Source organism: Photinus pyralis, unplaced genomic scaffold (genome assembly GCF_008802855.1).
Source record: "Photinus pyralis isolate 1611_PpyrPB1 unplaced genomic scaffold, Ppyr1.3 Ppyr1.4_LG8, whole genome shotgun sequence".
In the NCBI taxonomy this organism is placed as follows: domain Eukaryota; kingdom Metazoa; phylum Arthropoda; class Insecta; order Coleoptera; family Lampyridae; genus Photinus; species Photinus pyralis.
The window spans coordinates 5382001-5404450 of NW_022170819.1; the positions used below are offsets into that span (position 1 = coordinate 5382001).

A 22450-nucleotide genomic window follows, 5' to 3' on the forward strand; every position below is an offset into this window, starting at 1 on the left:
TTATTTCATGATAGGTAGGATTGAAATTTGTTAAACCAATTGAACACATCGCAGGGAGGAAGATCACAGGTGTACCTACTCCATACCTAGGTAGCTATTGCGATAGCCGTTTTTTGAACATTTCAAAATTTCATCAAATGTCGAGGTTTTAGACCATTTTAAGCAACTTTTAAAGAATAAAATTTTTTTCCTAGTACGTATGTACGTACGTACGTTTGTTGGCAATTTTCTGAGAAAACGGCTCGACGGATTTTGTTGAAATTTTGTATATATGTTTTAGGCATACCGAACAGAAAAATAACGGGCCGGATTTTTGAACAGTTCCAAGATTGGGCTACTAGATCAAAACCAATTGCTTACGCGGACGCCGTGGCTATTAATTGAATAAATTGAAAGGTACGCACGTGGCGACATCTCATTGGAACTTGTTCAACTATTACAAGAAAATTAATTGGAAAAGTGTAACGATTATCAAAGAGATGGCGCACGTGTACCAATTGCTTACACAAGACACTTCCAAATACTGGATAATTGAAGTACAATTGCTTTGCAGATCGTACAAGAGATGGCACATTTTCAACTGCCATTTAAGGAAAATTGAGTGGGACGCGGACGCCGTGGCTATTAATTGAAAGTACACACCAAGATCTTTAATGCAATCAACCCTTCTCAGACTCTGATTATCTAGAAATGTTCTTTAGAAAATAGGTACGCACGTGGCGACATCTCATTGAAACTTGTTCAACTATTACAAGAAAATTATTTGGAAAAGTGTAGCGATTATCAAAGAGATGGCGCACGTGTACCAATTGCTTCATAGATATATTGGCATGTATGTACGTAATAATGTACCGGGTAATACAAATTAAAGATTTAAAAGTAAATGAACCGAAAGGTAGAAACGACGAGATCGCAGAGACGTTAGCGCTCCAGTATATATACAGAGTTGCTCAGCAATATTGGCTTAAAAGTTTTCCCTAGACAATTCAAATTTGGTGATGCCCAGGAACTGAATGCTAGTTTTTTGCATTCATGTACAATTGGTTGCACGTACCTACATTGTGCGTAAACCTCTCCATCTTGTTTCTGTTTTATACAGTCCTCTAATTGTGGGATGAAATATAAAGTTTCTCCATAACTGCCTTCCCGCCATGTTTTTCACATCCGTCAGCCAATTATTCATATCCTGGTACACACTCAACCCACAAGTTAAATCGGGCATCACGCTTCTTCTCTTAGACACCTCCTAAGCTTGTCCCACCCTGACTCCTGCCGTTCCTACATTCCCTGCGAGAGCGTCGCGCTCTCTCGTCAGAATTTACCTCGGTTCGCAACTCCAAACCCTCTTCCTCACCGAAACCCAGAATTCCTTCCAGACATTGGTATCCTGCTTATTCTCCCTCGACTCAGCAGTACTCCCTAGAACACTTATGGCCTCCGCAATTCCTTCAAAATTCACTTCACTGAACTCCCGAGAGTGCGATAGGCTCTATTCCGCTTCTGACCTGAATTACAATCACGATGGCCTTAATAAAACACCTAAATTAGTGTACAACTTTAAGACGAGATAGAAATGTTGACTTAAACTAGGTGACAAAATTTAACAGGTTACTCCTATGCCGACCTGAGAGGATCTGTCCCTTTTCGGCAAGCTACTCTCTGCCGCCAATACAAAAAGGGCCACTACTAATATTTTGCCACAATATGTTTCATTGTTTTGTTGTAATGTTATCCCTTGCAATATTTGACCATAGACAGTTGCCTACTTTAGGCGCCCTTCAGAAGAGATTTTGTCATTTAAAAGTAGACGTAGGGAAAAACAATACATGTAAACCCCTCCATCTACTTCTTAATAAATATCAGTACCTATATTACTATTATATGTGAAGACGCGAGAATACAGATGGCCAAGTAGGTACCATCTTTCCCTTACCCTATTATGCCAAAAGTCACGCTACGTAATTGTTTTGTCCTCTGCTTTATTCTCATAGATTGCAGGCATTGCTTGCAATAGAGGCCAGCAATACCTAACGTCAAGTTATAGTCATTTCCTGCAAAAAGCGAAATAATTACACGAGTTCCATCAGAATGAAGTAAATTTTACATTCGTTGAAGTATTATCACTGAATCTCGTGACTAAGCCCCTCACCCGCCATCTCGGCGATAAAACGGTAGATGGCAGAGGTACAGAGGCGGTCTTTTGCGGTCGCATTTTAAAATTCTAATAATCCATTATTAACGCGGAAGCGCAGAAGAGTTAATTAGTACATTTGTGACTGTGTGTGTTGTGGTAACGAAGACATTAATCAATTAAGAGATGATAATTAAAGCAACCCGCATTATACGAGAGTAAAACCCGCTTCGTTCTATTAATTGCTGGAACAAATACAAATATAAAAAAATCATTGAACTTAAAGTTCATAGAGTCAACCACTATCGATACTTATCTAACGTAAATATCGAGTGATAATAAACGACGGAATAAGGCAAAATTTTTTCTAGTGCTATAATTCGGATGATGTGCGTGCGGGGTGGTATTTTCTTCGTACTGCTTGTGTGCGTCTTTCAGGCCGATGGAGCGCCCCGGTCCGTGACGTAAGTATGGTTTTTAAATTTGTAATAATAACGACGCGCATCTCTTGCATCCTGCATATTTTCGAAAAGTTCGAAAATAGCAGCGGGTTTAAAAATACTCAAGTTCGTTTACCCCCAAGGATGGGACGTTTCCGGAATTAAATTCTGAATCAAGACCGAGAATGCGAAATAAACTAGGAAAATCTAGCGTTTATGGGAAACAATTGAGGGTAACCTGGTAACGGATGTAAATGTTATAAAATTTTGTAACAGTTATACACGGTTTTTTTTATCGTCGCGTTTTTTGCGTTTATATATTATATTTTTTTATTATATTTACAATGGTAAGTTATAAATATTTAGGGGTGGTGGAGGTTTATTTGTTGATTTGCAGCGTGAGGTAATTAATGTACACATAGGTCAGGGCGGTGTCCAAATTGGAAATGCATGTTGGGAATTGTTCTGCCTGGAGCACGGCATTCAGCCCGATGGGCAAATGCCGTCTGACAAAACGGTCGGTGGAGGAGACGACAGCTTTAACACCTTTTTTAGTGAGACCGGAGCCGGAAAACACGTACCAAGAGCGGTGATGATCGATTTGGAGCCGACGGTCGTAGATGAAGTGCGCACCGGGACCTACCGCCAGTTATTCCACCCCGAACAGCTAATATCCGGCAAGGAAGACGCGGCCAATAACTACGCCCGAGGGCACTACACCGTCGGCAAGGAAATCGTAGACTTGGTCCTCGACCGGCTGCGAAAGCTAGCGGATCAATGCACCGGAATGCAGGGATTCCTAGTTTTTCACTCGTACGGAGGCGGCACCGGCTCGGGATTCACTTCCCTGCTCATGGAAAGGCTCTCCGTGGACTACGGGAAAAAATCAAAATTGGAAGTCGCCATCTATCCTGCGCCCCAAATTTCGACCGCAGTCGTCGAGCCGTACAACGCAATCTTGACCACTCACACCACCCTGGAACATTCAGATTGCGCCTTCATGGTGGATAACGAGGCAATCTACGACGTGTGCCGCAGAAACTTGGACATCGAAAGGCCCACCTACACCAACCTTAACCGCTTACTGGCCCAAATCATCAGTTCAATCACCGCGTCGTTGAGATTCGATGGCGCCCTCAACGTCGACATGGCGGAATTTCAAACAAACCTCGTTCCCTACCCTCGAATTCACTTTCCCTTGGTGACCTACGCTCCGGTGATATCGGCGGAGAAGGCCTATCACGAACAGCTATCCGTACCGGAGCTGACAAACGCGTGCTTCGAACCTGCGAATCAGATGGTCAAGTGCGATCCACGGCACGGTAAATACATGGCGTGCGTTGTCTTGTACAGAGGCGATGTCGTGCCCAAAGACGTAAATTCGGCCATTGGCACAATCAAGACTAAACGTACCATTCAGTTTGTCGACTGGTGCCCGACTGGGTTTAAAGTGGGCATTAACTATCAACCACCCACTGTTGTACCAGGAGGCGACTTGGCCAAGGTCCAACGTGCAATTTGCATGTTATCGAACACCACCGCCATCGCGGAAGCGTGGGCACGGCTCGACCACAAGTTCGACTTGATGTACGCCAAGCGTGCCTTCGTCCACTGGTACGTGGGCGAAGGAATGGAGGAGGGTGAATTTTCGGAAGCGCGAGAAGATACCGCCGCATTAGAGAAGGACTACGAAGAAGTCGGGATGGATTCGGGCGAGGGCGAAGGCGAGGGGGGAGAAGAATTTTGATAATTGTGTACTTTTACATTATTTTACAGAAATATACGTAAAGTCACATTTTTGATTTATTTTGATTACTCTAGCAATGAAGACATTCGAGATGCCATCCTATCAATGGTCAACGTAATCCGTTCCACGGAAGATAAGCTAGAACGACACGAATTTCGAGAAAAAACTCTGGGAGATCAGTTCAAAAGAGTCCTGTCAAATATTGACAAACGTCAAAAACAATTAGATTCGGTGAGAGGAACGATAGGTAGACTCGATCAGAGGTTGGCCACCGTCGAGACCATTCTCCTGCAGAAAGATGAAAGAGAGCGGATTCAAGTCCAGAAAGTTTTTGACATGGTGGAGCAGATCCATCGAAGTCTACCGCAGCTGTTCGAAACGTTAAAGAATGACATAACGTCTTCGGTAGGTAACCTAAACTCTTTGCGTATCCTGTAACGCCTTAATTGCGCTTCAGTTTTCGAGCACCGAAGAAAAACCTCAGGACGCGCCCCATAATGCAGAACTCGAAAAGCTCCAAAAAGAAATCGCGACAAAAATCGACCACACCTCGAGCACGGTTAAAAACATCGAAGGGCAACTGTCCCAGATACGAGAGGAGAACAAAAACAACTTCAGCGGGACCCACAAGTTCATGGAACAGTATGATACCAAGCTGGACGAGTACAACAAGCACATTGACGTTCTACCCACGAGATGCAAACAGGAGACCGACACTCAGACGGACGTCATCCTCAAGGCGTTACAAAACCAAGAGCTGCACATAAAAAAAATGCAGGCGGAAATCAGCGGCGCGAACGCCACAATTAGGGAGCTTCAGCATAAAATCGTCACGATTCATGACAACCTGGAGAGCGGCCAGAAGGACGTAAAGGACAACCTCAAGGAGCTCATGAACGACAGCAAGCAGAATTACAAGAGCTACGGTAGCCAGTTGGGCACGTACAAAGAGAAAATTGACGCTATACCGGGGACGTACAAAAATGAGACTGAAGCGCAAACGAAGGAACTGCTGAAGGGTAGGAGTTTTGCATGTTTTTTTTTGCGTGGGGTTAGTTTTGAATTCGCAACCGAGTTGCCTAATATTTACGTGGACACTGTACATCTGTCCGTTCATATACAGTGATATTTATTAAGAAGTAGCCTTAGGGATTTACGTGTGTTGTTTTTCCCTATGTCTACTTTTAAAAGACAGAATCTCTAAAGTCACTAGATATAAAAAGTACCTCAATCATCCACCATTTTTGGGCAAATTTGCTGCCAACTTAAAAAAATTGACAAATAAAATCTGAATAGCTGTAATTTTTTATAACCTAACTTCATAGTACTGTCATGTTTTATAAGAATATACACAGATATCTCCAAACAGGTGGAACAATCCCTAACATTAAAGTTACTCTAATCTGGTAATTTCCGCCATTTTTGGGCAAAAATCATGCGTTCTCTCTCTAACACACGAGCCCAATGGATTGCGGTACTTTCTATATTTAGTGACTTTAAAAATCTCTTTTGAATGGCGCCTAATTTTATGCATCTAACATAACTTTTTAAAACAAATAAACATCTGGCTGGTTTGAATATTGTTGTTTTGACTTAACGGAAAATAAATCTTTTACGCTCCTTAAACTGTTATCGGCACTATATCAGTTGAAAATATCAACTTCTTCAGTTGAATACATCGCACATCCCAAAGCAACAAATGTGACAGCCAGATCTTTATTTGTTTTAAGAAGTTATTTTAGTTGCATAAAATTAGGCGCCCTTCAGAAACGATTTTGTCATTTAAAAGTAGACATAGGAAAAACAATCCATATACATCCGTATGTCTACTTTTTAATTAATAGCGCTGTGTATTTATAAGTTAAGCCTGTACGGTATACTTCACGTTGTACAGGGTGGCCAACTAAAAATGCGAGGTACTGTATCTGAGAATCTATCCATCGTAGAGGCTTGCGGTAAAAAAATTTATTAGTAAAACGGCCACGAGCAAAACCTGGAAAATATTTTAAGTTTTTGAAATGACCGCTAGGGGGCGAAACTGCAATCTGGAATCTAAAAAAAGTGATGTTTCTGTGAATTCCGCTATATTAACTTAACAAAAAAATGTCCGTTCTTTGAAGTTGACGATAATCTGAACAATTTTTGTTTGACAAATTTTCCTGTATCTCTAAAAATGAAGTGGTGGAGGGTATTCAAAGGTTTCCGTAGAGAACACCCTGTATCTTCGAAACGGCTGAGCCGATTTTAACAAACTCGGGTTAATTGAAATGGGTTATTCTTCAGCTATAAATATTATGCTATTTGAAGTTTTGTTAGTTTCACATATCACCGCTTGAGGGCTTTTTTGAACATTCCGACAGAAATGGTTAATTTTCTCAAAAAAATTAAATGCATTGGTTTGATTTTTTTTTCATGAAAAAGTCGCTAAATGATGCCTAAATAAATTCGCGAAAACAGCATCTCGATATCTTGAGATATATTATCTTTTTTTATATCGTGATGGCCAGCATTTCGAGCATTTACGACGGCATAAAAAGCTTCCTTTTTTAAATCGATCCACCTTAGGACCACAAATTATATAATAAAAAGAATTCCGGAAAAATTAGCTTAAAAAAATTAAAATTTTGAGGGTATACATTTTTCTTTGGCCTAAATTTTAGGTTAGGAACAAGATATCGAGATGCGGTTTTCGCGAGCTTGTTCAGGCATCATTTAGCTACTTTTTCATGAAAAAAAAATCAAACCAACGCATTTAATTTTTTTGAGAAAATTTACCATTTCTGTCGGAATGTCGAAAAAAGCCCTCAAGCGGCGATATGTGAAACTAACAAAACTTCAAATATTATAATATATGTAGCCGAAGAATAACCCTTTTCAATTAACCCGAGTTTGTTAAAATCGGCTCAGTCGTTTCGAAGATACAGGGTGTTCTTTACGGAAACCTTTGAATACCCCCCACCACTTCACTTTTAGAGATACAGGAAAAATTGTCAAACAAAAAAGGTTCAGATTATCGTCGTCTTCAAAGACCGGACATTTTTTTGTTAGGTTAATATAGCGGAATTCACAGAAAAATCACTTTTTTAAATTCCAGATTGCAGTTACGCCCCCTAGCGGGCATTGCAGAAACTTAAAAATATTTTCCAGGTTTTTCTCGTGGCCGTTTTAGTAATAAATTTTTTTACCGCAAGCCTCTACGATGGACAGGTTCCCAGATACAGTACCTCGCATTCTTATTTGGCCACCCTGTACATACCACCCACGTTCGATGTAGCATTCGCTTGATAAATTAAGAAGCAGCGTAGTCGCTGGCATTTTCTAGTTCCTTTTTATTGAAGAGTAATTTTTTATATTTCGTATAAAAAAGCGTTCGAATAATAATAAATCGAAGAAATTGGGCGCTCATTTCCGAAGAAAAAGACGAGTTTCGTTATCCACCTGCTCGGTTTAGCACATTCGCCCTAATTTTTTCATGGTTCGTTTATTTATATGACGCCCCCCCAAATTCAAAACATATCGCATATTGTGAAAATCAGATGTACGCATGCGCAAACTACGATTCAATGTCAACTTTATTATTTATGGAGATATTTCTTTGAAATTTTAAGCACATTCGCTTCTAGTAAAGACAAGCATATCGCATATTTTAAACATCAAGTGTGTTTCTTATTTATAAGAATATTTATGCTATAATTTATTTTCCTTTGCACACATAAATAGTCCGTTATATGAGCTTTCGGGAAGTACCGATCAAATTCATGGAAAATGCGTTACGCCCTAAGGCGAAAACGCTTTTTTTTAAATGAAATAAATATGGTATTGTTTGTATTTTGTCCGTCCGGACCAATTTCTGTGGTTTTGAGCTACTTTTAAGGACATTTGTCATAGACTTCTAGATTTTTGTGCGATAGATAGATACCTTGAAGGCGTACCTTCAAATTTCGTTGTATTAAGGTCTGAAAGTAAAACCACTACGACCAATTTGCCTCAGATTTTGGATGCGCGCACCTCTAGAGGTTCCAAGTAAAATTTTGAAAATGAGAGGGGGGGCACACGTTCTACCATTCACGAGTTCATGGCAGGCTAAAGAAGGGTCTTAGTTTATACAAATTAAACTTTTTTCGTGGCCCATTTTTGAGATGAAAGGGTGAAGAGGGGGGGCGGGGTTGGTTTAACGTTCATGGTATTCTAATAAAAGGTCTCAACGAAAGGAACTGTTTTCTGCCTAATTATCTCCCTTCTGCCATACCCCTTATCAAAATCAGGGGTGAGGGAGTGGATTTATCCTTCCAAGGTCTTAACGAAGGGACCAATTTTTACCAACCCCAGTTCTTCTCGTAGACGCCGGCGAGGTCGAAACGAATATCTCGACAGTGTCGGAAGAGGGTACTACTCATAAAGGGCAAGTGGAACTTTTGGACGAGACACATCTACTACCAACTACTACAAATGGTAAAAAGTAGTATTCGGGTGAAATGCGAATTCAAAGCTACCTTCTAACGCATAATTTTATTACTAATTAGCTCAAGTGCACTTTGGTAGCGGAAATGGTAACCTTCATTGTCTCAATTGATCTGTCATCACCTTCCTGCGCGAAACCAATCTGCATATCTCAGATAGCACAATTTATTCTAAAAATATTCTGAGAATATTCCTCTAGGAATATCTCAACATTCTCTTGGAATATACCGTAAATATATTCATAGTATGTCTTATGTCCGCCCACAGAACATTCTAGGAATATTCTGATAAATATATAATATGATTATTCTGAATATATCTGCAAATATATTCTCAAAATTTATAAAACGTGATCACGCTAACCAATTAACTATGATTATACTTGGAATATTCTCAATGAAATACTGATGATATTTATACATTAAAATATTTATTGTAGTTTAACCAGTGACAAAATTAAGAAAGTAGGAGTACCACGCTAAATGTCTTTATCCACTCTTGTCAATACATTACGAACCTCCGCTAAAAATATTCCTGGAATACTCTTCAGGAAATAATCATGGAATATCCAATATAATTATTCCTTGAATATTCACTTTAGGATATTCCTGGGGGATTCATTTAGGAGCGGTTTTAACAATATTCGTAGAATATCGGTGCTACCTGAGATTGTGTGTGATATTTTTAACACTCGCACGTGATGTTGTCTTGAGCTAGTTAGCGCACGTAATTTTCTTGCGTAGATAAATAACAATTTTGCAGCATTTCAAACGCATGACGCAGGCCTAAAGCAACTTAAAAAAGAACTAAACGATTTGAATACCAAATTACCAGAACAACATGTAAAAATCATCGACAAACTGGATCTACTACCCAAATTAACGAACAACGGTTTGTTAACACTCAATATTTCAAAATTCTCATCTTTGTAACACAGACAACCTCCTCCTAAACCAATCGGAACTTGTACAGAATGCCTTGAAGAAAATGGAGACGAAGATCAATGATCAATTGAGAAAAATGGGCGAGGAAACTCCTAAGATTAAACAGGAGATAGGAAAAGGTCCGTCGATCTCCCCCCCCCCACCCACCGTGACTTAGACCTAATCACTTTTAGCTCTCAACCTCGAGCTACCCAAAAAAATAGACGCGGCCGAAGGAAACATAAGGAAACTGTTAGAATTGCAGAAGGAACGTTTAACCGAATGCAGTAAACACATTGACGAGATCCCCAAGCAGCAGAAGCAACACACAGACGAAATTCTGAAAGGTGAATGAGCAGAAGCCGAAATTGTAACAAACTTGATGGTGTTGTAGTACTCAATCACGAATTGGCGAAGAAGTTCGAAGCGGTTTTGCAAAATCAACGGCAGCAAGGAGACGAAATCGTTAAAGGTCTGCTAAAGGCAAACTTCCACTGGATGTGCTCTCGGTGGAAATTGGCTTTTAGTTACCTTTCTCTTTTTCAGTTCTGAGTCGCGAAATGGAGGGCGCCACTAACATCTCGATCGAAAGCAGGACGGAGCGAAATTTAATACTGGAAGGTTAGTGAAGGTTTCGTTACGCGATTTTTAGCCGTCTACATTCCAGCTTTACAAGTGCAAAGGGATCAACTGCAAGCGTGCGGCAACCAAACTGAGTTGTTAAAAAAAGGTTTGTTTTTAGCGAACTTGGGGGAGTTTGTGTTAATCGTTAATGTTAACAAGATTACACCGCACAGTCAATTTTATGACCGATGACTGTATGCATGCAATCATCACATTAAACATTGCAGATCTTACGAACATTTTACAGAGGGACAATTTGATTACTAGCGAGAGCCTTTCGAAGTTGGCCGATAGTGTCGATCGGACTCGTTCGCAAAACCGAGCGAGCGCTGAAGGTCTGTATTGTACGGAGCGATATCGAAATAGCCAATGACGATACGAATTCGCAGCGCTTTTGGTGCAATTGAACGAGACCAGATCTTCGGCGCTTGAAAATCTCCAATTGATGACATCCAACTCCAATTTTCGCTGGGATGCGATTGAAACGTTGATCGAACATGCTACTGAAGGTCTTATACGGTTTTTTGATGCAATGCAATTTCTGGAACAAATTTTTAGTGTCAATGACGATCAAAGAGGCAGTGGGAGCCAGTGAGAAAAGTCTGATCGCGAAGGTGGATGATATTATACGAGGTTTGTTAAGACCCCAAGCGTTTTCTTTCAATTTTTACCCTCTTACGTTTTTGAGTCACAAAGCAAAGTGCATATATTTTCTGGTAGATTTGAAAACCCACAGCGGCGAAGTTAAGGAAGCCTTGATCGAAAGTAAGACTATTTTACAACGACAGGAAAGTGAGCTAGTAGACTACAATGACAAAATGGACGCACTGCCATGGAAGCACAAGGTTGAGAATGACAAGCAAACCCAAATGTTGTTAGAAGGTACGTAATTTATGACTCAAATTGTGGAGGAAAACAGCTACACTTACAGCGATTAAGCATCACATTGATGGTGCAACGATGGACAGCAGGTCACGTTGCGATCAAGCTCTCCTGAATGAGAAAGAACTCACCCAAAACCAAACTAACGCTTTGAAAGGTTTGTAATCGTATAAGAGCGCTATTGGGTTAAGACCCTACTTTTAGAACTGAACACAACCGTGGTGGAGTTGCTCAAACGGCAACCGAAGCAAAACGAGCTCGTTCAAAGTTAGTACAAAAACCCCCCCCCCGTAAATATAAAACTACCAAAAGCGTTTTCAGCAATTGAAAAGCAAATGTTGTTCATTGCCACGACGGCCGCCACGAACATCAACGATCGCTTGGAGCGCATCACTAGCTCCCAACTGGAGCAGTTCACGAACAGGATGGACGCATTCGTGTTGGGCCAGAAGGTCGACAACACTCAGTGGCACGAGGCGATAATGCAAGGTTGGTTCGCATATTTTTGCACTTCACATAAATGTATGCTAGAAGTGGTGGGTGGGGTAAAGTTATTTTATTCTTGAAGAGTGCGCCAGTCAGAGTACCGTGGCGGCAATCGAGGGCACCGTGAGGAACTTGACTAGTGAGTAATTCCGCTAACGCCCTAAACCAAAACGTACCAATATTCCTCTAGCCTTTCCGGAGTTCATAAAGAAGTCAGTAGATGATGCGAGGAAACGTGCAAAGGATCAGGAAGGCAAGCTTAATGAAATCTTAGAGGAACTGGAAATGAAAGCGCTCAATACTACAATAATGGAAGGTACAATAGTATACAGGATGTTTCACGCAAACCGTTACCTAAAAGTATTCAGACTTTCATTGATAAATTAAATCTGCATCGTTTCACTTCCGGTTCTACCGGATGTCGATAGCAACTTTCTTATTTTAAATAGAACACCCTGTATTTGATTGCATTTTCGAAACCCACATGAAAATCTACGTCGTTTGATACCACATTTCCCTATACCCAGCATTAAAGGTTTTCAAGTTATTCAAGATTTTTCAAAATTTTTGACGTTTGACTGCTAGCCTTTTGATCCCGGTACCTATGACTCCGTTAACTTGCATTTAAAAAAATATTCCAAAATCGACAGTACTGACTTGATGCTGCGTGACAATTATTTAAATTTTGTCGCTCTTCTACAGGGTGTTTTAAAACTGATGGCCAACTTTATAAACTTAAAACCTTAAAAAGTAGACCTGAACTTTCAAACGCAATTATTTCAAGGCCTCCTAAAAAAATTATGGATATAAACGGTCACAATTTTATCTGAAATAAAACGAAAACCATAACAGAGAGGTATAGGGAATGTAATCATTGATGTAGAATTTTTTCGACATTTGAAAATGCAAAAAAATAAACTTTCATTAAATCAACTTTTTAAGGTTTAAGTTGGCCATTAGTTTTGAAACACCCTGTAGAAGGGCGATCAAAATTTAAATCAATGTTACGCAGCATCATGTCAGTATTATCGATTTTTAAAATACAAATCAACGAGTCCTAAATACTGGTCTCAAAAGGTTAGCAGTCAAAACGTCAAAAATTTTGAATAACTTGAAAACCTTTGATACTGGGTATAGGGAAATGTGGTATCAAACGACGTAGATTTTCATGTAGGTTTCGAAAATGCAACCAAATACAGAGTGTTCTATTTAAAATAAGAAAGTTGCTATCGATATCCGGTAGAACCGGAAGTGAAACGATCATAATATTTTCTTTCGATAGATCATAAAGACATGTTGGTATAGTCAGGGAGACATTTCTGAAAAAGGCTCTCTAAAATGTCTAACGGCGTTTTGTGCTACAAACTGGCAACAGGCGGTTCTAGACTAATTTGCCCCCGCTGGCCGCTGAAAACGATGCGCCCTGTTGCCAGACCCAATTTTGACATTTAAGCTCTTAAATCCAAGATGGCGGCCAAAATTGCCGTTTTTTCGGTTATTTCGAGCCCACAAGGCAGCCACTGCACGTTTTGGGTAGTTTAAGGGTAGAATAACATCTAGTACACACGACGACACCGTTTGGGCACACTTTCGTATTCATATTAAGGGCATAAATGCCTAAACTCCGCTTAAAAACGTCAAAAATGCAAAAATTCATCATTTTTTTCTTTCTGACCGGTTGTCGGCGTCCAATATGCATTCATATGGTCAAGTTAACATTTAAGTATGCGTGGGGACCTCCAGATGGCGCTGCTGGAGATCCCCACTTACCTACTTAAATGTTAACTTTACCGTATGAATACATATTGGAGCCGACAACCGGCCAGAAAAAAAATGACGTTTTTAAACGGATTTTTGGCATTTAGGCCCCTAATATGAATACGAAAGTGTACCTAAACGATGTCGACGTGTGTACTACATGATATTCTACCCTTAAACTACCCAAAACGTTCAGTAGCGTGCCTTGTGGGCTTGAAATAACCGAAATACGGTAATTTCGCCCGCCATCTTGGATTTAAGGGCTTAAATGCCAAAATCGGGTCTGGCAACAGGGCTCATCGGTTTCAGCGGGAGCCAATTAGTCTAGAACCGCCTGTTGCCAGTTTGTAGCACAAAACGCCGTTACACATGCACTTTTCAGAAATGTCTCCCTGACTAGTATGCCAATTTTCAGATTTAAATTATTAATCAAAGCCTGAATACTTTTAGGTAACGGTTTGCGTGAAACAGCCTGTATAGCTATGGCACAGATCAATGGCTATGGTAATACCTTTTCAAGTCGCAAACGTGTTTTTGCACGAACTTATAAATTAAGATGGACTGCTAATGCTGAATTGACAAATGGCACCTACATGGGGGCAGCCATGATGTGCACACACTTGGCGCGAAATTCAAATCAACTAATAAACAAGCATTAACCTCACGTTATCTAAATAAATTACTGTGACACATGTCATTTGCCAAGGCTGCAATAGTCTCAAAACTTGAGCAGTAGGAAAATTCCCCTAGAAAATTACTAAAACGTGCACATCATGGCCGCGCCCATGCTAGGGCCATTTCTACCTCTATGCAACTGTTTGATCAGCAGTCCATCTTAATTTATAAGTTATTTATAAGGATGGATTCCGAGACGAATTGTGGATTTTTTCGACTAGTAGTTTACGAGGACTTTGAAATGAATTATCATAGCCTTAAATACGGATTCCGATTTGACTCAGTGTGCGTTGTAAAACCACTTCAAATTAAGCACACTAAGACAAATCTGTCTCCTACGACACTTTGCGTTACCACGCCCACATTTAGCGTTAAAATCGCACTCCCGAGACTTCACGAACGGCCTCGATTCTGTCAAAACCGATATCCATAATGATCTCGAAGAGGCTAACCTCAAATGGCAAAAAATCCAAAGGGATGGGGGCGATACTCTGATTAAAGGTGAGCTCACCTCGGCTTATAGTGAAACTAGATCTCCGGGTGAAATACCATTTAACAGAGTTGGAGGCGTATGTCCAAAGTGGCTTCAATAGAATTTCGGATACTGTAGAACGAAAATTCAACGAGAGCATCGACAAGACGAACGAACTGCCCCTACGGATAAAAATGGAGGCCGCCGAACAATCCTCGATCATTTACCAAGGTTCGACACTTCACCGATTTAGCTTAAAATCACGCCAAAATTTCAGCCATAAAAACTCAAGGTCTCAAAACCGAAAAATTGGCCACCGGTATGCAAAATATTAGCGGAGATATTAACCGAAGCGTGGCGGAGATCACCGACATCAAGACCAAATTGAAAGGTTCGTACATCGGCTGAATTCCTAAATTTAGTGGCGCCCCTTTACAGCGATCGAAGAAAAACATAACGAGTGCGTGGATGAGCTTAAAGCTAAACTTGAAAATGTTACTAGTCAAGCGGACCTTTCGGTGTATAGATCAGAAATAGAGAATCAAACTGCCATTATTATTAAAGGTCAGTAGATGATCATCAGTGGGTTACCATCTTCACGCGAACATTACTCGCACTCAATTTCTATAATAGTTGAGTGGGGGTAGGGGGCGCAGCAGGGGTGGATTACGCATAGGCTGAGTAGTACCTATTTTTTAGCCGGCCTAGGCTGTAGTCTACTGTATAAATCCACCTCTGAGGCGTTGTAGAGACTATACGAGGCCATATAACTCATGAATTGTTTATTTTAACCCATCACCATTGTAACAGACGCATGAAACTGTCGCTTGTACTAACTATAAGCTAACAATTACGACGATACGCATCTGAACAGCACGAGACTGCTTGGATTAGTGTAAGCAAAATCTCTACCATGCCGCTTACAGCTTTGGAAGTGCACACTGAGCAAGTCCAAAAATTAGAAAGGCACATCGAGAACAAAACACTATCGGCGAACGACGTATTAGACACCATGCAAACACATCTTGCAAAAATTCACGAGAACACCCGAAAACATGGCGACGCAGCGGAAGCGATCAAGAAAAACATAAGCAGCAGCAATGAGCTTTTACAAAAGTTCAACTCGAAATTGGAAGACGACCGGGAGGGATGTCGGAAACTTTTAGAAAACCACACGATCAGCACACTCGAACTCCAGAAAGAGATCAACGAGAAACTGGGCGAAAACGCCAAGACGTTGAAAACTGCAGACGCGCACTATGATAATCTAACTCAGCTGCTGAATAAAACTCAAGGTCTCTATACGCAAGTTCGCCCCAAAGCCTTACTAATTATTCCACCTTTCAGAGTGCAACAGTTCGTCGACGCTCGGCGAAATCAAAGCAATTCGAAGCAGTTTGGAGGAGTTGCGTTCCAAATCGGACACCGCCAAGCTTCTGGAGTCAATAAAAACGGTCGAGGAGCTGAGCGAAAATTTGAACGCGAACATCGCGCTCAGTTTCGGAAAGCTCGTCGACGAAATCGAGAACTTGCAAAAGTTGGAGGAGGCCGTGCGGCAAACCGGCGACGGCGTCGTCGACACGAAGCGGCGCGTCGAGTACGGCGTCCACCAGGTGTCGACCGAGGTTTCGAACTTGATTAAGGCGCAAACGAAGGAGCTGAACGCGAGGTAAACATTCGAATACTTTCGGGACGTTAATGGACGTTTTTGTAGGTTCAACAACTTGGAGACGTCGCTCCTGGACCGCGACGAGGGAATTTTGGTAAATCTGACGGCGGGAATGGCCCAGGAGGTCGATCAGGTTTGGAAGCAGATCGGAATGATGCATCAGCAAATGACCGCGACAAATGATCTGATCGGTAGCTTGGACAGTCGGGCCGATCGGTTCGTAAATGGAACCACGACCGCTATGGATGGCATGAAAGCGAATGTAAGAGTCTTATTCTTATTTATAGACATTTTTGAAATTTTAACCATATGCTTCTAGTAAAGACAAGCATATCGCATATTGATCAGATGTGCGCATGCGTGCATTGCGCAATGTCAACTTTATGTATATTTTTTAAAATTTTAACCTAGAAAAGACGCATATTTTAAACATCATGTGTGCGCATGCGCAAACCGCGCAATACTAAGTTTCTTATTTATAAGAATATTTAAGTCACAACTTATTTTCCTTTGTACACATAAATTCATGGAAAATAATGCGCTAATTCGCCTTAAGGCGAAAACCTTTTTTTCATTTTTTATGTTTGTGACGATAGAAAAATAAAAAAATACATTTTTATTCAATTCTCTATTAAACAAATTTTGACAGATTTCTATTGTCTTGTTACTAATGACTACTTGATAAATAACAAATTTAAATACATTACAGAATCTTCCAACACTATGGAAAAATTGAATTGAATGTACTCGTACATATCATATACAAACAAAGTAATGAATAAATAATTATTTCTTATAGATAACATTCAAATATAAAAATATTGTTTCAACTAATTCTAAATGTTTATGGTAGATTTAGATGTAGGTTTAATTTCGCCCGATTTCGATTTTGCGTCCACTACCGACGAGAAAATTATAACCCTGGAAAGGTCCTGCATAGTCCATACGGATCCTATCGAAATTTTCGTGTAGTTCCTCTTGCGAACGTACTGGTGACTTTTCTGGATCCTTTCTGATGAGTGCACAGTTTTCACTACTTGCTCGATGTCCTTATCGATGTTTTTCCCATGCCGTACCTATTTCCACGATCATATTAAAAAAACTCTCACATGTTTCGATCACTGTTTAATTCGTACCTGTAGGAGAATTTAAAGCTAAATTCTCAAGGTTTGCCGAGAAATAAATGAACTGTACAGAATTTGGTTGTCATTCATATGTCATACAAGAGAAAATGTCCGTATTACGACAGTAATCGATTAATCACATCATCGATAATCGAGGATCAAATAAAAGGAATTTTAATAAAAAGATTATCATTTATAAAAAATAATCCAAAACAATGGATTAATACCAATTATCAAAAAACATTGCGTACATGTCTGGTATTGTCCCATATACACTGTGTCCATTTTTCGAGTGCCACTATGGGGATCTCGCTTACCTTAAAAGATAGAAAGTTGGTTAAATGGGAGCAAAGTTGCGAATTTCCTTGCTGAATAACCATCTGAAAAGAAATTTAAAATATCATCAATAGTTCTGAAAATATCACAAAAAAACGAAACTTTCTGATTTTCGTTTTTAATTTTTTCATGATTATTCGAACGCTTTTCAATGGAGATTTCGAATGTGACATCTCGGTTTAAATAACTTTTAAGATGACAGAGAAACACGTGGCAACTTTAGTTTTTCTTATGGGCGCCATTTTTAATTTTGAGATTTTAAGATTACGTCTTTTTTTCTCTTTACGACGATATATCACACATGGTGGTTCAGTATCACATTTTTCCTAAAATACAATTTTTAATTTTTTGGGAAGAGTGCTTTGGAAAAACAAAACGTTCTTTTATTGTGAACAAAAGTTTGACAGTTTGATGCATATGTCCGGTTGCAGCGTTGGCATCAGGGAACTAGATGTGTTGAGAAAATTCGATTTTCATATGAACAAAATTGAACCTTCGTTTTGCAAGAAAATTATAATTCAAAATAGAACAAAATACATAAGAATAAATAATATTTTAGCAATAAAACTACCACAAACGTAAATGACACTGCTTGAAATAGGTCAACATTTTGTTCACAACAAAAGAACGTTTTCTTTTTGCATAGCACTCTTCCCAAAAAATGAAAATTGTATTTTTAGAAAAAATGTGATACTGAACCACCATGTGTGATATATCGTTGTAAAGAGAAAAAAAGACCTAATCTCAAAATGTTAAAATCCAAAACGGTGCCCATAAAAAAAACTAAAGTTCCCATGTGTTTCTCCGTTATCTTGAAAGTTATTAAAAACGGAATGCCATATTCGAAATCTCCATTAAAAAGTGTCTGAATAATGTGTTAATTAGAAATGTCTAGTACAATTAGTTTACCATGAAAAAGTTAAAAATGAAAATCAGAAATTTTCGATTTTTTGCCATATTTTCAAAACTATTGAAGATATTATAAATGTCTTTTTAAATTATTATTCAGCACGAAAATTCGCAACTTTGCCCTAATTTAACCGAGTTTCTATCTCTTAAGATAAGCGAGATCCCCACAGTGGCACTCGAAAAATGGACACCGTGTATATTTTATTGTAGTCGTTTCGTATTAAATATTTTTTTCCCTGTTTGTGGTACTACTGGTGCTACAATAAGTACTAAATAACGTTAGTACTGTCCCGTAAAAAAACAGTTTGAAGAAAGGAGGTGTGGACAAACAAGATTATCAGTAGAGTAAAAATTGTATAGTCTGTTGGTTAAAAATAAAAACATATTTTTAAACCTTACAGACCATTAAAGTTGTATTACATGTCCACGAAAATATTGCAGTGTGGGCGAAAGATTTATATTTATGTTTTTCGTTTCATAAAAATATTATTTTTATTGACAACAAAGTTAAAAAATATCCAGAAAATATGTGCATGCTGGCACTGTACAGGGTGGCCCAAATGGTTCGTTAATATGGGGTAACTCGTTAAACTTGCTTAACTGATGTACAGTCTTTTGTTTTTGAGCTATGGGCAAACGCTGCATTTTTTGATTGTTAGATAAAAACCTTTAACTTAATAGCTATCTTTTCAGATTAAAATATGCGGGGTGTTCCATTAAAAAAATGAAATTAGGTCCGCAAACTGTTTAACCTGACCTCGTATATCTATTTTGAAAACGACAGGTAATGCAACAATCACTACAAAGAAACTGTTGTGATAAACACAGTTAGAAGCTATAGACTTTTATTTAAAAATAGAAAAATGCAACTTCCCCCCCCCCCCCCCCCCCCCCCCCCCCAAAAAACAAAAGACTGTAGGCCAGTTTGGTTTTTAACAACTAAGTTTCTCTCAAAAAAATACATCGAGGCTGCGAGGTTAATTTTTTTCCATCACTTATACTTTAAGAGTTGCCGTGTACCATTGTATCTAAAAAATATACAATGCTAACGACCAAATCTGACCACCCTGTACATAGTGTGAAGTAAACAACTAATGAAAAGTATGTTTAAGAAAAAAATCAGTTTTGTACAACTGCTTAATATATACAGGTATGGGGTTAATTCGTATATTTAGACAGCTCCTTTAATATAAGAGAGAAAAAAATTTAAACACAAAGATTATGGGGTTTATCAAAAATCGCTCAAAAATGTAAAGAAAAAAACAAATGAATAATGTGAATGGAACGCCGTATACAGGGTGGTAACTTGCGTAACGCATCATAGGGATTTCAATGTAAAATTATAACATGCGATTATTGGCTCCCCAAATTATTTTAGAGCAAAAATGTATTAAGGTTTTTTTGTAGAAAAAAATATTTTACGTCAATCAACCGCATTAGTTTTCAATTTTTTGCATAATAAAGACGGAAAATTGGAAAAATAAAGCCCCCACCTTTTTCAATATTCTGTGATGCCATGGAATTTTATAATACAAAGACTACGCCATGCCATGGAATGTTTGCTATAAAACAAATCAAATTCTATCAAAAAGTAATCTATTTAGAACAGCGAATTCAACATAAAAAAAGACCAAATTACTAAAAACGGTTTCCTAATATAACAATTTACAATAAATGTTCGAATAAATCACCGTTAACTGCAAGACAGTAACCAAGTCGATCATAAAATCGATTTCGAACTGCTGCTAATTGATAACTGGATATCTTTTTGTTTCAGAAAATTCCATGGCATCGCAGATTATTGAAAAAGATGCGGGTTTTATTTTTCCAATTTTCCGTCTTTATTATGCAAAAAATTGAAAACTAATGCGGTTGATTGACGTAAAATATTTTTTTCTACAAAAAAACCTTAATACATTTTTGCTCTAAAATAATTTGGGGAGCCAATAATCGCATGTTATAATTTTACATTGAAATCCCTATGATGCGTTACGCAAATCACCACCCTGTATATTTTTCAAAAATTGAATAATCTTTTCCGGCTTCAAAAATGTATATGGTGACATTTTCTTTAGCTGTTTTTGAAATATTTGCGTTTATATCATCAAACTGTTTTACCCTCGGTTTTACCAAATCATAGTTGCCATGACAAAACAAAGGATTTGACCACCATTAATAATGAATTATTTATTCTGCTGTCAAGATTATATTTCATTAAAAATTTACCAAATTTGCATTTCTTACTAACTTTGCGATAATCACTTGTTTTTTTTTACTCTAGATTTTCTGGCGATTTATGATAAACCCCACGCTTCTCCTATAATAAACGCGCGATCTAAATACACTGAATAACCCCGTACATTTTAAACCTGTAAGATTTTTTCCTTATTCCTTAGTTTGTGAAAACCAAAAACTTGACCTTGAGTAGATATAGTGTCATTTGTGCCAGTCACATGACGCGCCAGACAGTGAGGTTTTAACGCACATGCGCAAAGTCTCGAACACGTGCGCTAAAACCTCACTGGTGCGTCATGTGTATCTGGCACAAGTGATCCCATATCTACTCCTGTGATTTCGCTATAGTTCCCCCATGTCGCCAAAATAGCAATATATATTGATTAAATTATCACCAGTTGCATACAATTCATTAATTTATACTTTCAGATTGGTAAAAACACCGCCCACGTCATCGAGATGGGCAACAATCTGAACAATCTATTCGGGCGAATATCGCTAATAACGCAAGAGTTCAATCTGATCAAGAAAGGGCTGGGAAACACGCTCGAGGAAATGAAACGCGGCTGCCAAACGGTTCAAAATCGAATAAAACCGCCGACCGGAGCGGGTCCGTACCCGGTTAACCGAACGTAATTTTTTAACTGTTAATTTTTTGTATTATCGTATATTAAAATACCATCCAATATAATATCGAATTTATTTATGCAAATATGCTCCTAGGTACAATATAGATGCGAGACGGACTGCAAAGCAGTCAACCCTACAGATTTAAAATCCCCATACCCTCAATATGGTACCTACTCAGTACGTACATGATATCAGTTTTGAACGCTTACTCACCGATACATTTTATAAAAAGAAAGGGAAACATTGTACCTTTATGCCGTAGTTTACGACGAATAAATCACAGTTATATAATAACGTCTTTCCATTGGATATCCGTGAGTAACGTAGAAAAACTAATCGAAGAACATATATTTACATAGTTTTCATGAATTGAATGGCAGTGAAACTATCAAAACCAACATTGTCTTTCATAATGACGGGCAATAAAAAAGAGGGGCAAAAATACAGCTACGTTTATATTAGCGCAAGCGCACCGATAAGGATGTTTTTCATTTTAAAGTAGGACGGATAGGCGCTTAAAATATATCACAAAATAACGCTAACAATTGGACATTTCAAAATTAATAACAAGCTCCACCATTTTCCACTTACTCGCGGGTGTATCTCCGAAATAAGATTATCGTATTTACATTTAAGCCGTATTTTTGCCTATATTTTCGTAACAATTTCATTTACTACATTTTTACAAATAGTGGTGTACAAAGGCTCTTATACATATTTGAAAGTAACAACACTTAAACAACAGCTTTATACTGGCGCGGCACTGTAGAGGTCAAAGCTCGCATCGAAAACAATAGGAAAAAAAGTGAGAAGCTTTCACCTATACATTGCCACAAAGAGAAACAATTCCAACAATTTGCATTCATTTAGGTGACCACTAACACACCTACCGGTGAAAATTTGTATCAATTTGCTGTAACTTAACGAAGAAAATGCGGGCTCAACTCG

The 22450-nt window shown here is 38.8% G+C and overlaps 2 protein-coding genes across 2 annotated transcripts; both read left to right on the top strand.

The window, feature by feature from the left end:
• Positions 1-2292: 2292 nt before the first annotated feature.
• LOC116178753 (putative leucine-rich repeat-containing protein DDB_G0290503) lies at positions 2293-21563 on the top strand. Its single transcript, XM_031498338.1, has 27 exons — positions 2293-2452; positions 2503-2595; positions 4393-4723; positions 4776-5337; positions 9542-9670; positions 9717-9842; positions 9897-10049; positions 10097-10174; positions 10249-10323; positions 10370-10432; positions 10554-10661; positions 10716-10835; positions 10885-10959; positions 11047-11208; positions 11258-11365; positions 11413-11475; positions 11530-11697; positions 11777-11833; positions 11885-12010; positions 14497-14628; positions 14687-14830; positions 14877-14990; positions 15038-15163; positions 15526-15894; positions 15947-16268; positions 16314-16530; positions 21302-21563. Exons 2-27 carry the CDS (start codon positions 2516-2518, stop codon positions 21506-21508), a joined length of 4215 nt encoding a protein of 1404 aa, XP_031354198.1. The 5' UTR covers positions 2293-2452; positions 2503-2515; the 3' UTR covers positions 21509-21563.
• On the top strand, positions 2778-4373 carry LOC116178754 (tubulin alpha-1 chain-like). The gene is made up of 2 exons (XM_031498339.1): positions 2778-2918; positions 2969-4373. Exons 1-2 carry the CDS (start codon positions 2916-2918, stop codon positions 4316-4318), a joined length of 1353 nt encoding a protein of 450 aa, XP_031354199.1. The 5' UTR covers positions 2778-2915; the 3' UTR covers positions 4319-4373.
• Positions 21564-22450: the final 887 nt, after the last annotated feature.

Coding starts and splice junctions, on each gene's coding strand:
- LOC116178753 (XM_031498338.1), top strand. CDS start 2,516: ATGATGTGCGTGCGGGGTGGTATTTTCTTCGTACTGCTTGTGTGCGTC. Junction 11,366..11,412: donor CCAAACTAACGCTTTGAAAG/GTTTGTAATCGT, acceptor CCCTACTTTTAG/AACTGAACACAACCGTGGTG. Junction 16,269..16,313: donor ACGAAGGAGCTGAACGCGAG/GTAAACATTCGA, acceptor ACGTTTTTGTAG/GTTCAACAACTTGGAGACGT.